Below are 15,865 nucleotides of genomic sequence, written 5' to 3'. Positions count from 1 at the left end.
ATACGACGATGGTTACTTTGTGCGCGCTGCCATGTTTTTTTCTCGCATCAGCCAAAGATAATAAGAGGAGTTGAAGGGGGTGTATGTATGGTCTACACCCGTTCACATCCCATCATTCAAGTTTGTGAGTGAACCCTCCCTCATGTCATTTTGTTATAATATCTTTGGTCTGAAAGATATTTCCTTGTCAACAAACATGTCTCCAAAAAATAGCTGTAATTAGCTTAGCTCATCATAATCAGTACAACCTTCAAAAAAGTAGCTGGTGGGAGACATTGTAGAGGAGCCCAATTGCTATGCCTTGGAGCTAAAGGAGAAGAGAGAGACAGGAGTGAGGGGGAAACTTGCTAAATGGGTGACAACCACAATTAGTGAAATGTACACCTTCCTGGTGACTGTCCTCATGGGACACATTCTTTTGGAGAGATTGGAAACCCAAATTGGTCTACACGGACAAGTTCTGGCCTGGTTTAGATCTTATCTGTCGGAAAGATATCAGTTTGTCTCTGTGAATGGTTTTCCTCTGACAAATCAACTGTAAATTTCGGTGTTCCTCAAGGTTCCGTTTTTAGGACCACTATTGTTTTCACTATATATTTTACATCTTGGGGATGTCGTTTGAAAACAATGTTAACTCACTGCTATGCGGATGACACACAGCTGTACATTTCAATGAAACATGGTGAAGCCCCAAAATTGCCCTCGCTAGAAGCATGTGTTTCAGACATAAGGAAGTGGATGGCTGCAAACTTTCTACTATTAAACTCGGACAAAACAGAGATGCTTGTTCTATGTCCCAAAAAACAAAGATCTTCTGTTAATTAATTAACAATTCATCTTAATGGTTGTACAGTCGTCTCAAATAAAACTGTGAAGGACCTCGGCGTTACTCTGGACCCTGATCTCTCTTTTGAAGAACATATCAAGACTGTTTCAAGGACAGCTTTTTTCCATCTACTGGAAAAAATCTAACTTTCTGTCCAAAAATGATGCAGAAAAATTAATCCATGCTTTTGTCACTTCTAGGTTAGACTACTGCAATGCTCTACTTTCCGGCTACCCGGATAAAGCACAAAATAAACTTCAGTTAGTGCTAAATACGGATGCTAGAATCCTGATTAGAACCAAAAAATGTGATCATATTACTCCAGTGCTAGCCTCCCTACACTGGCTTCCTGTCAAGGCAAGGGCTGATTTCAAGGTTTTACTGCTAACCTACAAAGCATTTACATGGGCTTGCTCCTACCTATCTCTCTGATTTGGTCCTGCCGTACATACCTATATGTACGCATCGGTCACAAGACGCAGGCCTCCTAATTGTCCCTAGAATTTCTAAGCAAACAGCTGGAGGCAGGGCTTTCTCCTATAGAGCTCCATTTTTATGGAATGGTCTGCCTACCCATGTGAGAGACGCAAACTCGGTCTCAACCTTTAAGTTGAGTGTAGTCTGGCCCAGGAGTGTGAAGGTGAACGGAAAGGCTCTGGAGCAACGAACCACCCTTGCTGTCTCTGCCTGGCCGGTTCCCCTCTTTCCACTGGGATTCTCTGCCTCTAACACTATTAGAGGGGCTGAGTCACTGGCTTACCTAGGGCTCTTTCATACCGTCCCTAGGAGGGGTGCGTCACTTGAGTGGGTTGAGTCACTGATGTGATCTTCCTGTCTGGGTTGGCGCCCCCCGGGCTATACTCGGCCTTGTCTCAGGATGGTAAGTTGGTGGTTGACGATATCCCTCCAGTGGTGTGGGGGCTGTGTTTTGGTAAAGTGGGTGGGGTTATATCATTCCTGTTTGGCCCTGTCCAGGGGTGTCCTCGGATGGGGCCACAGTGTCTCCTGACCCCTCCTGTCTCAGCCTCCAGTATAGAAGGGAAAGGATGCACTTAACTCTGCAATGTGATTTTCTGGATTTTTGTTTTAGATTCCGTCTCTCATAGTTGAAGTGTACTACCTATGATACAAATTACAGACCTCTACATGCTTTGTAAGTATGAAAACCTGCAAAATCGGCAGTGTATCAAATACTTGTTCTCCCCACTGTAGGTACGTGGTTGCAAAGGGCGTCTTAACAGCGCGATTTGACAAGGCAAGAAACTGAGCGCAGCACTATCCAGAAATCTGGCAGTGGCTTCTGATTAAATTCAATGTTCACAGAACCGCTTGTTGCAATTTCGATGAGGCTCTCTTGTTCAGATATCGGGAGGAGGCATGGTATGAAAGGGATATCGAATCCAGTTGTTTGTGTCGCCTGTTTTGGGAAAGTACCTGGGTAATTGCGCACCAAGCTCACTCAGGTACTTTGCTATATCACATATGACATCTTCCGTAAGCTTGAGTTCATTTGCGCACAAAATAATCATACAATGATGGAAAGACCTGTGTGTTGTCCTTGTTAATGCAGAAAAAAGAGCTCCAACTTCTTAATCATAGCCTCAATTTTGTCCCGCACGTTGAATACAGTTGCGAAGAGTCCCTGTAATCCTAGATTCAGATCATTCAAGCGAGAAAACACCACCCAGATAGACCAGTCGTGTGAGAAACTCATCATCATGCAAGGTGTCAGACAAGTGAAAATTATGGACAGTAAAGAAAACTTTAAGCTCGTCTCTCAATTTAAAAAAACATGCCAATACTTTGCCCTTTGATAACCAGCGCACTTCTGTATGTTGTAAAAGCGTCACATGGCCGTTGCCCATATCATTGCATAATGCAGAAAATGCATGATAGTTCAGGGGCCTTGCTTTAACAAAGTTAACCATGGTTACATGGTGGAATTTCCGCGAGAGTAGTGGTTAATGTGGTTGGATGTTAATTGTTTGAGTATGCTACCTGTATTTGACATTGTGTTGTTATTTTGCTGAAACACTAGATAGTTTAAAATGTATAGCCCCGTTGGAAAATATAAATGTGAAGATTCACTTATTTTTTAAATTTATTTATGTGAATCACATTTTATTTGGCATACACGTACCCCAGTTTGGGAATACCTGGTCTACTGTATCAAAAGCTTTGGGCAAGTCAATGGGTGACACCCTCCAGGTGTCGGCCATCTTTCCCACTTATCCCCTGGATATTTATACCTGTGTTTTCTGTCTGTCTGTGCCAGTCTGTCTTGTTTGTCAAGTCAACCAGTGTTTTGTCTCAGCTCCTTTTTTCTCTAGTCTCTCTTTTCCTCGCTCTCCTGGTTTTGACCATTGCCTGTCCTGACTCTGAGCCGCCTGCCTGACCACTCTGCCTGCCTCTGACCCTGAGCCTGCCTGCCATCCTGTGCCTTTGCCACTACTCTGGATTATCGACACCAGCCTGCCTTGACCTGTCATTTGCCTGCCCCTGTTGCTGTAATAATCAGTTTCTGCATTTGGGTCTTACCTGAAACTTGATACCTATAAGAGTTAGGATCAGCTTGATCTCCCCCTTTAAATAAATTACAAACCGTGGCTGCCTTCCAAAGCAATGGGAACATCCCCAGAGGGGAGAGACAGGTTAAAAAGATCAGAGATAGGCTTGGTGATTATATGGGTAGCAACCTTTTAAAGAAGAAAGTGTCTAAACCATCTGACCCAGATGTTTTTTTGGGGTCAAGTTTAAGGAGCTCCTTTAGTGCCTCGGACTCAGTGACTGGCTGCAGGGAGAAACTTTGTAACAGGGCAGCTTCCAAAAGCTCCAAATCATATTTGGGAGTCACAATGGAATTATACAGTGCAAATCCATATTTTTATGCAAACCAAGCTTCCGTTGAGTAATATCGGATGATTCATAATACTAAGGCAGCACCACAGGCCAGTGTTTTCCTTTTCTTACCATAGACACTTACACAACAGGCAGTGATAATAGTAGTACCAGTTATGTTTTATGACCCGCAGGCTGGATAGACTATAGTACCACACAGAAATTGCTGCAGCAATTAAGCTGAGGAGCTGAGGGATGTGCTCAAGAGTGAGGTGTTGTATATGTCCTCATCTCACCTTCATCAAGTGCTTGTTGACCCATTTTGTGAAGGTCTTTTTCTGTACCCGGTCCCGTTCATCTATGGTAGAGAGAGAAAGTGATGGTTAAAAGGGATTAGTAAACCTCGTTAGGGATTAGCTCCTCTGTGGGGATCAAATCAGCGGAAATTTCAAGAGCGCCGCGTATAGTTTTTGATAAAAATCTAACTTTCATTAAAACACACATGCAAGGTACTGAATTAAAGCTACACTCGTTGTGAATCTAGCCACCGAGTCAGATTTGTAAAATGCTTTTCGGCGAAAGCATGAGAAGCTATTATCTGATAGCATGCACCCCCAAAGTACTGGAACGTCACCTAAAACGACTGATTTTGCGGTAGCCGGCGCTATCCAAAACGCAGAAATAAAATATAAAACATTCATTACCTTTGACAAGCTTCTTTCTTGGCACTCCTATATATATCCCATAAACATCACAATTGGGTCTTTTTCCCGATTAAATCCGTCATTGTATAGCCAAAATGTAGTTTTCCTTAGACCGGTCTGATCCAGGAATATTCAATTTTACAAGACGCAACGTCACTTTTTAAAATGACAAAAGTTGCCTATAAACTTTTACAAAACACTTCAAACTACTTTTCTAAACCAACTTTAGGTATTAATAAACGTTAATAATCTATACAATTCATCACGGGTGATCTGTATTCGATAGCAGCTAGTCTTGAAATCAGCGTCCATCTTTTTCATTTTAACAACATCCTGTTGAGAGACTAAAACAGGAAAGGCCAAAACGTCATACAACCAAGGATTAAGTCTGCTAGAAATGCCAGCACTGGCGACATCGTGTGGAAGCTGTAGGCGTTTACAGGGCATCTTCATGTATTTGCAGTCGCCTTAAACAATACATTTGACTGGCGGATTATTATATTTTTTGTGTTTTTGGAGAACAGTTTTTCGAGGGATTTTTACTCCTAAGCACGTTATGTTATAGCCACAGACACGATTTAACCAGTTTTAGAGACTTCAGAGTGTTTTCTATACACACATACTTATCATTTGCATATACTATATTCCTGGCATGAGTAGCAGGACTTTGAAATGTTGCGTGATTTTTAACAAAAAGCTGCGAAAATTCGCATGATCCATAAGAGGTTTTATCAACAGCATGCAGACACTCAACTTCATCTAAGAGACCAAGAGTTATATACAGGGTAGATATAGAATTCTGGGGTGTTTGAGGTAATATCTATTGGGATCACGAACATGTGAATATTTCATACAGTCAAGTGGGGTGGTACGTTCACATCCATAAAACTGGATCAGAAAGGATAATAATGTTGAAAAAAAAAGTTATTAAAAAAAGTTCCATCTAACAGTTCTTACAGTGCCTTGGCAACACACACTTTATATATAAAAGTATGTGGAACCCCCTTCAAATTAGTGGATTTGGCTATTTCAGCAAGTCCATGTAGGAATGTTACAACATCTAGTGGAAAGCCTTCCCAGAAGAGTGAAGACTGTCCTGCTATCGCACTCAATCTACCAGCAGCAGGCGTGAGTTGTGCAATGTTTTCCAACCAGGAACCTGATCCAAGCCTGGCAAGACAAATACCAAGGCAACCAAATTCTCACTTCCCTATTCAGTCTCATTCTGTACAATAGTTTAACGCAGCATTAAGATAAGAACATATAGCCAGCTACGCTATTATCTAAGCTTGAAATATAGAGACGGTTTAAGAGAGTGAGAATTGAGTACAGTTCATCTGTTTCAAAGCAAAGCCTAGCATGGGAGTTGAAGCTATAATTCATTCATAAGTCATCTGTGACTTGATAAATAGAGTTTGATTTCATCCTCAGAATAAGCTATTAGATCAAAGCAGATCTCATGTGACAATAAGAAAGAACAGAGCAATATCACGGGAGTCATGGGGCAGGGCAAAAGAGAAGATGTGCCCCACCAGTGCCAAATCCCTTTACTGGTACTGCCTGTGTAACAACACAGAAGTGGCTACGTGAGGTGCATTTCAGGTTGTGCCAATGCAGCAACCTTGTGGTAGGCAGCTAAGTCAAATCCCCCTCAGATATGTCTTCAACAGTAAAACTGTGTACGTAATGGAACTCTATTCCCTATAGCGCACTACATTTGACCAGCACCCCATATGACTGTATAGTGCACTATACAGGGAATAGTGTGCAATATGCGACAGAGCTTAAGAGTCCCCCTGCTGTGACACTGTGATAGAGGAAAATATAGTTTAGATGATCAAATGTATACTTTAATGATTAGAACCATTCATGCTAATACTATATTTGTTATGATCTGAAAAGTATGGGTTCTTAATTGTACTGTTACTGAAAATGTAAGCAGAAATGAATTGTGTCTGTGTCTCCTGGGAAAGTTTTGAAGCAGGGATAAGATAGTACTTCAAACAGATAAGAATGTTTTGGTTGGATTCCATTAGCAGAGAGAAGTATATCCTTTAGGCAGGTTGGAATGTAGTTTATGAGGGGAGTGAAACTATCTCCAGGACTGAATACTGCGCCATTGTACGGCTGGGAGAGGGGGTGTAACTGATGACGTCATTTTATGTCTTCTTCAGATTTAAAATGTAATGTTCTTTGTATTTTGGGTCAGTACTCATCAAGAATAAATGCTGAACTTGTTTTTTAAGACTGGTCTCTTGCTAATTCATGCAAATGATAAACTTACAACTTATCATGAATTAGAAATGAGTGCGAATTTGATTGGCTTTGGTAATAAAACATAAGGGAATTAAAAAAATTCCTCTATCACACTGACTATGATCTACAGAAGCAAAAGTCAAGGGGTACCTGAAACAAACACTTATCATTCCAACCCCAAATTATAGGCAATTAGCAAGAAACCCACAATAAAGGAGACCACTTCTCAGTTCCTATGCTTCCTGGCTAATGTTTTGGTCACTTTTGAATGCTGGCAGTGCTTTCACTCTAGTGGTAGCGTGAGACGGAGTCTCAGCTCATCCAGGATGGCACATCAATGCGAGCTGTGGCAAGAAGGTTTGCTGTGTCTGTCAGCGTAGTATCCAGAGCATGGAGGCACTACCAGGAGACAGGCCAGTACATCAGGAGACGTGGAGGAGGCCGTAGGAGGGCAACAACCCAGCAGCAGGACCGCTACCTCCGCCTTTGTGCAAGGAGGAGCAGGAGGAGCACTGCCAGAGCCCTGCAAACTGACCTCCAGCAGGCCACAAATGTGCATGTGTCTGCTCAAACGGTCAGAAACAGACTCCATGAGGGTGGTAAGGCGGTTGTGGGGGTTGTGCTTACACCCCAACACCGTGCAGGACGTTTGGCATTTGCCAGAGAACACCAAGATTGGCAAATTCGCCACTGGCGCCCTGTGCTCTTCACAGATGAAAGCAGGTTCACACTGAGCACATGTGACAGACATGACAGTCTGGAGACGCATGGAGAACATTCTGTTGCCTGCAACATCCTCCAGCATGACCGTTTTGGCGGTGGGTCAGTCATGGTGTGGGGTGGCATTTCTTTGGGGGGCCGCACAGCCCTCCATGTGCTCGCCAGAGGTAGCCTGACTGTCATTAGGTACCGAGATGAGATCCTCAGACCCCTTGTGAGACCATATGCTGGTGCGGTTGGCCCTGGGTTCCTCCTAATGCAAAACAATGCTAGACCTCATGTGGCTGGAGTGTGTCAGCAGTTCCTGCAAGAGGAAGGCATTGATACTATGGACTGGCCCGCCCGTTCCCCAGACCTGAATCCAATTGAGCACATCTGGGACATCATGTCTCGCTCCATCCACCAACGCCACGTTGTACCACAGACTGTCCAGGAGTTGGCGGATGCTTTAGTCCAGGTCTGGGAGGAGATCCCTCAGGAGACCATCCGCCACCTCATCCGGAGCATGCGCAGGCGTTGTAGGGAGGTCATACAGGCACGTGGAGGCCACACACACTACTGAGCCTCATTTTGACTTGTTTTAAGGACATTACATCAAAGTTGGATCAGCCTGTAGAGTGGTTTTCCACTTTAATTTTGAGTGTGACTCCAAACCCAGACCTCCATGGGTTGATAAATTTGAATTCCATTGATCATTTTTGTGTGATTTTGTTGTCAGCACATTCAACTATGTAAAGAAAAAAGTATTTAATAAGAATATTTCATTCATTCAGATCTAGGATGTGTTATTTTAGTGTTCCCTTTATTTTTTTGAGCAGTGTATATATATATTAGATTGAGGCAATGTCGTAGTGGCATTGACTAAAATACATTAGAATATATTTTTTTATTTAACTCGGCAAATCAGGTAAGAACAAACTCATTTACAATGGCGGCCTACTGGGGAACAGTGGGTTAACTGCCTTTTTCAGGGACAGAACGATAGATTTCTACCTTGTCAGCTAGGGGATTCAACCTTTCGGTAACTGGACCAACGCTCTAACCACTAGGCTATATGAGATGAGTGAAGTAGTATGTGAAGTAGTATTCAGTGACTAGTATTCCATTATTATCATGATTATTAATTTCATTATTCCAGGGCAGCAGGCACCAAGGTGCAAGGTTGCGTAACAGGGTGGAAGGTGGCTAGTGATAGCTATTTAATTTAACAACATTAACCCTAACATCAAACTAACTATGGAGTACAGCAAGGATAACATTCATTTTTCTGGACCTCGACATTAGTCAAAATGACAAAAGTTGTTTGCACACATCAATCTTTAGGTAGCCTACAGATGGGAATACCATTCTGAGGACAGACAGCTTTCACCCCAAAAGGCTAAAAGAGATTATTCCATATGGCCAATTCCAAAGAGTCCGCAGAATTTGCGATCAGGAAACAGACTACAATGTAAAATCTGCTGAATTAGAGAATCGCTTCTTGAATCGAGGCTACAGCGTTCAGGTCCTGAAAGATGCAGGTAAAAGGGGCTGGATTACTTGACAGAGAGCTTGTTGTGAAGGGGAGTGACTCGTGACACATCAGAGAGTGTATTTTGTCACAAAATATAGCACTGAAGCAGAGAACATTAAAATAATCATTAAAAATAATTGGGGAATCATCCAAAGTGATACGCTTCTACGCCAAGTCTTTCCTGAGCCACCAGTCATAAGCTTTAAGAGATGTCCTACCCTAAATGACAAATTAGTCCACAGTTATCTTCCGGGTGACTCTCAAAAAACTTGGCTTGACCACAAACCCAAGGGCTCTTTTAAATGTAACCATTGCAACCATTGCAGAAATATAGCACAGAAGAAGTATTTTGTTCACACAGCTTCCAAAATGTAGTATTACGTCAAGCATTTCATTAACTGCAAAACTACTCATGTCATTTATAGATTTGAATGTCCACAGTGCAAGGTGTTCTACATTGAGACGGACGAAGAGACACCTTCAAGACCGCTTAGCGGAAACACAAGTACACCATACGGATAAGCAATGAAGACTACCCCATGGCAAGGCACTACAAGTCCCTACACCATGGCAACCCTACCAAGCTATGGGTATTGATCATGTTCCGGCCTCTATTAGAAAAGGGGACCCGCTTAAACAGTTAAACGAAAGGGAAGGTTTTTGGATTTACAAACTACAGGCCACTAAATACCCTGGTTTAAATGAAGATATGGATTTCTCACCCTTCCTGTAGGGTCGTGATAGGTCCATTTGCTGTCATCTAGTGGACATTTTGCTCTATTGCCCTCAGCTATGTTTAGACTGTTGTTGTTCATGTTTTTCTGTGTTCTAGTGTACTGGGGAATATATTTCTTTCTTATTTTTGACACTTCTCCCAGTCATATTTAAGGTTAGAACAACCTCTCTAAGTGTTCTGATAGTTCTAGCTTGGAGTTGTATCTTTATGATAACATAGCTACATCATTTCACCATATAATGTGTATATTATTGCTTACTAGGTGTGTCCAATCAATCTTGTGACCACTCCTTCTTTCAATTAGGGCTAATTGGGAAAAGAAGCGAGGGCCAGCCAACGAGAGCGTACAGGTCGCAATGGTGGGTAGTATATGGGGCTTTGGTGACAAAACGGATTGCACTGTGATAGACTGCATCCAATTGTTTGAGTAGGGTATTGGAGGCTATTTTGTAAATGACATCGCCAAAGTCGAGGATTGGTAGGATGGTCAGTTTTACAAGGGTATGTTTGGCAGCATGAGTGAAGGATGCTTTGTTGCAAAATAGGAAGCCAATTCTAGATTTAACTTTGGATTGGAGATGTTTGATATGGGTCTGGAAGGAGAGTTTACAGTCTAACCAAACACCTAAGTATTTGTAGTTGTCCACGTATTCTAAGTCAGAGCCGTCCAGAGTAGCGATGTTGGACAGGCGGGTAGGTGCAGGAAGCGATCGGTTGAAGAGCATGCATTTAGTTTTACTTGTATTTAAGAGCAATTGGAGGCCACGGAAGGAGAGTTGTATGGCATTGACGCTTGCCTGGAGGGTTGTTAAGTGTCCAAAGAAGGGCCGGAAGTATACAGAATGGTGTCGTCTGCGTAGAGGTGGATCAGAGACTCACCAGCAGCAAGAGCGACCTCATTGATGTATACAGAGAAGAGAGTCGGTCCAAGAATTGAACCCTGTGGCACCCCCATAGAGACTGCCAGAGGTCCGGACAGCAGACCCTCCGATTTGACACACTGAACTCTATCAGAGAAGTAGTTGGTGAACCAGGCATGGCAATAATTTGAGAAACCAAGGCTGTCGAGTCTGCCGATGAGGATGTGGTGATTGACAGAGTCGAAAGCCTTGGCCAGATCAATGAATACGGCTGCACAGTAATGTTTCTTATTGATGGCGGTTAAGATATCGTTTAGGACCTTGAGCGTGGCTGAGGTGCACCCATGACCAGCTTTGAAACCAGATTGCATAGCAGAGAAGGTATGGTGAGATTCGAAATGGTCGGTAATCTGTTTGTTGAGTTGGCTTTCGAAGACCTTAGAAAGGCATGGTAGGATAGATATAGGTCTGTAGCAGTTTGGGTCAAGAGTGTCCCCCCCTTTGAAGAGGGGGATGACCGCAGCTGCTTTCCAATCTTTGGGAATCTCAGACGACACGAAAGAGAGGTTGAACAGGCTAGTAATAGGGGTGGCAACAATTTCGGCAGATAATTTTAGAAAGAAAGGGTCCAGATTGTCTAGCCCGGCTGATTTGTAGGGGTCCAGATTTTGCAGCTCTTTCAGAACATCAGCTGAATGGATTTGGGAGAAGGAGAAATGGGGAAGGCTTGGGCGAGTTGCTGTTGGGGGTGCAGTGCTGTTGACCGGGGTAGGAGTAGCCAGGTGGAAAGCATGGCCAGCCGTAGAAAAATGCTTATTGAAATTCTCAATTATGGTGGATTTATCAGTGGTGACAGTGTTTCCTATCTTCAGTGCAGTGGGCAGCTGGGAGGAGGTGTTCTTATTATCCATGGACTTTACAGTGTCCCAGAACTTTTTTGATTTAGTGTTGCAGGAAGCAAATTTCTTCTTGAAAAAGCTAGCCTTGGCTTTTCTAACTGCCTGTGTATAATGGTTTCTAGCTTCCCTGAACAGCTGCATATCACGGGGGCTGTTCGATGCTAATGCAGAACGTCATAGGATGTTTTTGTGTTGGTTAAGGGCAGTCAGGTCTGGAGAGAACCAAGGGCTATATCTGTTCCTGGTTCTAAATTTCTTGAATGGAGCATGTTTATTAAAGATGGTTAGGAAGGCATTTTTTAAAAATATCCAGGCATCCTCTACTGACGGGATGAGATCAATATCCTTCCAGGATACCCCGGCCAGGTCGATTAGAAAGGCCTGCTGTTGTCGATGTGTTCCTGTTTTACTAAAGTGCCTATAAGAACATCCAATAGTCAAAGGTATATGAAATACAAATCGTAGAGAGAAATAGTCCTATATAGTCCTATAATAATTACAACCTAAAACTTCTTACCTGGTCCTTCTGTAGCTCAGTTGGTAGAGCATGGCGCTTGTAACGCCAGGGTAGTGGGTTCGATCCCCGGGACCACCCATACGTAGAATGTATGCACACATGACTGTAAGTCGCTTTGGATAAAAGCGTCTGCTAAATGGCATATATTATTATATTATTATTATATTAAAAGCTGTTCAAAAGAGGACATTGTATTCCTTCTTTTTTTGTACTTCCTGATGAAGGCCATGCAGCCGAAACACGTTGTGTTTTAAAAATGTTGTTTCTATTGAACATGCCATACTAATAAAGGCATTTTAATTCATTATATGAAGAGTGCCTTGGTCCTCCTTTCTTTTTGATGACCAATTTACCCCTTTTACCAAAGAGCACCTTCTATCTACCAAAATGTACTATTGTGTACTATTGTGTACCTTAGTAGTGCTTCCCTCCCTCCTCTTTCTACAAATACAAGTTCATCTGACTCTGGGGAAGTAGATAAAGGGCCTCATTGCCAAAATCCCTTTAATAGTTTCAGTAGACTATATGGATGCAGATACTGATGTGCTTCACCTGCAAGACAGTAAATTCTGCTTCAATCCTATTCCAACGACTTGACAAACGTTCACAGGACAGCTAAAAGAGCAGTTCAATTTTTTTGGAAACATTCATCAAGTTTGCAAACAGGAGCAGGAAAAAAGTCACAAAAAACAAGAAAAAAAAGGCTAGATGAGTAGACATCCCCTCTTCTTACTCATGTTGGAAAGGTTTAGCCATACAACCATACAGTAAAGTTTCACTAGAATCTGCTTTAGCTACGTGTTCTGGCTAGTGATTCCAAGTGTGTGGTGAGAGATAGAGGAAGAATGTACATGCAGCTAAAACGATCACAGCCAGCCCACACTGAATGAAAGGCCTGTGTTATACCAGACCAGACTAGGGGGTACAAAGCAATAGAAATTAGTCATCAGCTATTCCACCACATGGCACAATCACAAAATAACCCTTTTCACGGAGCATTTGTTTCCATCAGCACTCAATTTGAGGGAAACCTCCATCAATAAGTGTTTCCATACAGTGTACACTGTCCCAAATAACACCCATTTCCCTACATAGTGCTTTTGAGCGGAATGGGACGCAACCCAAGACAGGAGATAATGAATCAGTTGCAGACAGATACAAAGTGCTGATCAGTTCCCATGTTTGAAAGGAGTGGTTAATGTTATTAAGCATTTGGTTTGGATGTTTTTCCAAACTTATGTCACATCTAATTTGGTTTGCCAAACTACCCACACTGTTTAAAAAAAAAAAGGGAATCCATTGTGTCTGAATTGAATGGAGAACATCAAAACAAGACTGATTTGATGCTATGAGTGTGTCTCACTTGATAAAATGTTTCCATATGTCCACAACTAATGCAAAAAAATGATGTGGGGTGAAAGTTGAAACTGGACTTGAAATTATGAACTGTGTGTGATTTGGAGGGGTCAAGGTCATAGCACAAGCACAGACAGACATGATAGCTGGCGGCAGTAAACCCCCTTCTCCCTTCAAAGGTCACCACAGGTGTATTACATAGCACCCAGATACCTCTTACACTTTTAACCTTCAAGATCATACATCTTTCTCTTTAAAAGGGGACATTCACGTATTATCACGAAGAAGAGCAGACTTGGATGACTGCTTAGGGCTTGTTTGGGCTTGAGCAGTGGAGAGTGACACTGCTCTTCTGCCAGGCCCTGTATCTCCGCAAGGCAGGTAAAGTTAGAGAGCATGGAAAGTCCATGTTTAACACTTTTCTGGTTACTACACGATTCCATATGTCATTTCATCGTTTTGACGTCTTCCCTACTATTTTACAATGTAGAAAATAGTACAAATAAAATAAAAAATCCTGGAATGAGTAGGTGTGTCCAAACTTTTGATTGGTACTGTATATGAGAATTCAAATAGGAAATGTAACCCTATGCAAAACTGATAGATACATTTATGCTTGGAGGGTCTAAGTCAATGAACAACAACCACTGTCAATCATTAATAAATATGATAAAACTGTCAGCTTTGGTGGAAGGAGAAGCCTGTCACTATACAGTACATTCGTGCTGGGGTTGTAAAGTGCGGTACCCACCCTTCCTACAGACGGGGAGCCTCCTCCTCATGATAACACACCAATGGCTACATCTTCGACTCTGCCAACCCATATCTCTGCGTGTGCGAACATGTGATGGCCATTGCATAATGAAGATAGGAATTTTAACAAAACACAATAAATAATATGGCTTACACACGTGCACAGCAGGTTCTGATTTATGATGTATGTAGGAATACAATGAATGTCGAGCTCCCTAAAGCAAGACCTGTGGGCATCGGAAGGCAAAAATACTAGCTACTCAAATTCACTACTGTCATCGTTAATGCAGCAGCATGTCTCTCGGCTTGGGAATATTTTAGTTGGAATGTATTCTTCGAGCACATACAGTGCCTTCAGAAAGTATTCATACCCCTTGACTTATTCCACATTTTGTTGTGTTACAGCCTGAATTCAAAGGATTAAATAGATTTTATACACACTATGAAAACATGATGAAATGCAAACATGTTTTTAGACATTTTTGCAAATGTGTAAAAAATGAATTACATAAATATCTTATTTGCGTAAGTATTCACACCCATGAGTCAATACTTTGTAGAAGCACCTTTGACAGTGATTACAGCTGTGAGTCTTTCTGGGTAGGAGCTTTCACACCTCGATTGTGCAACATTTGTCCATTATTCTTTTCAAAATTCTTGAAGCGCAGTCAAATTGGTTGTTGATCATCGATAGACAACCATTTTCAGGTCGCCATAGATTTTCAAGTAGATTTAACTCAAAACTGTAACTCGGCCACTCAGGAACATTCACGGTCTTCTTGGTAAGTAACTCCCGTGTAGATTTGGCCTTGTGTTTTAGGTTATTGTCCTGCTGAAAGGTCAATTAATCTCCTAGTGTCTGGTGGAAAGCAGACCACGTTTTCCTCTAGAATTTTTTCCTGTGCTTAGCTCTATTCTGTTTCTATTTATCCTAAGAAACTCCCTAGTCATTGCCTATGACAAGCATACCCATAACATGATGCAGCCACCACAATGCTTGAAATTATGAAGAGTGGTACTCAGTGATGTGTTGTGTTGGATTTGCCCCAAACATAACAGTTTGTATTCAGTTCATAATGTGTATTTCATTGCCACATATTTTGGCAGTTTTTCTTTAGTGCCTTATTGCAAACAGGATGCATGCATGTTTGGAATAATGTTTATTCTGTACAGGCTTCCTTCTTTTCATCATCAGTTTTCTCCATTACAGCCATTAAACTCTGTAACTGTTTTTTAAAGTCACCATTGATCCATTGCCGCAGGAAGTTTTTTATTGTGAAAAATATTAAATCAGACCCCCCCAACCCCCTCAACGAAAAAAATAATTGCAGCACCCCCAAACTACTTTCCACGGCTAAGTATCGGCCCCTAGCTAAAATTCATGTGTGGTTTCCTTCCTTTCCGACAACTGAGTTAGGAAGGACGCCTGTATCTTTGTAGTGACTGGGTGTATTGATAAGCCATCCAAAGTGTAATTAATAACTTCACCATGCTCAAAAGGATAATTAATGTCTGCTTTTTTAAAACCCATTTAACAACAGGTGCCCTTCTTTGTGAGGCATTGGAAAACCTGTTTTTGTGGTTGAATCTGTGTTTGAAATTCACTTCTCGACTGAGGGACCTTACAGATAGTTGTATGTGTGGGGTACAGCGATGAGGTAGTCATTCAAAAATCATGTTAAGCACTATTATTGCACACAGAGTCCATGCAACTTATTATGTGACTTAAGAAAGTTTTTACTTGTGAACTTATTTAGGCTTGCAATAACAAAGGGGTTGAATACTTATTGACTCAAGACATTTCAGCTTTTCATTTTTTATTCATTTGTAACAATTTCGAAAAACATAATTCAAATAAAATTATATTTGTCACATACACATGGTTAG

General features: G+C 41.9%; 1 protein-coding gene across 1 annotated transcript in view; it reads right to left on the bottom strand.

Moving 5' to 3' along the window:
* LOC118375193 (plectin-like) overlaps nt 1-15,865 on the bottom strand; it is a 114,385-nt gene that overhangs the window by 69,365 nt on the left and 29,155 nt on the right. Inside the window, exon 3 of the mRNA XM_052505005.1 lies at nt 3,961-4,022. Within this exon, the coding sequence (XP_052360965.1) occupies nt 3,961-4,022 (62 nt within the window). The remainder of the gene's footprint in view (nt 1-3,960; nt 4,023-15,865) is intronic.

This window comes from Oncorhynchus keta, unplaced genomic scaffold, assembly GCF_023373465.1.
Source record: "Oncorhynchus keta strain PuntledgeMale-10-30-2019 unplaced genomic scaffold, Oket_V2 Un_contig_2186_pilon_pilon, whole genome shotgun sequence".
Classification (NCBI taxonomy): Eukaryota; Metazoa; Chordata; class Actinopteri; order Salmoniformes; family Salmonidae; genus Oncorhynchus; species Oncorhynchus keta.
The sequence above is the reverse complement of the archived record's forward strand: the minus strand, read 5'-3'. Positions and strand labels throughout refer to the sequence as shown.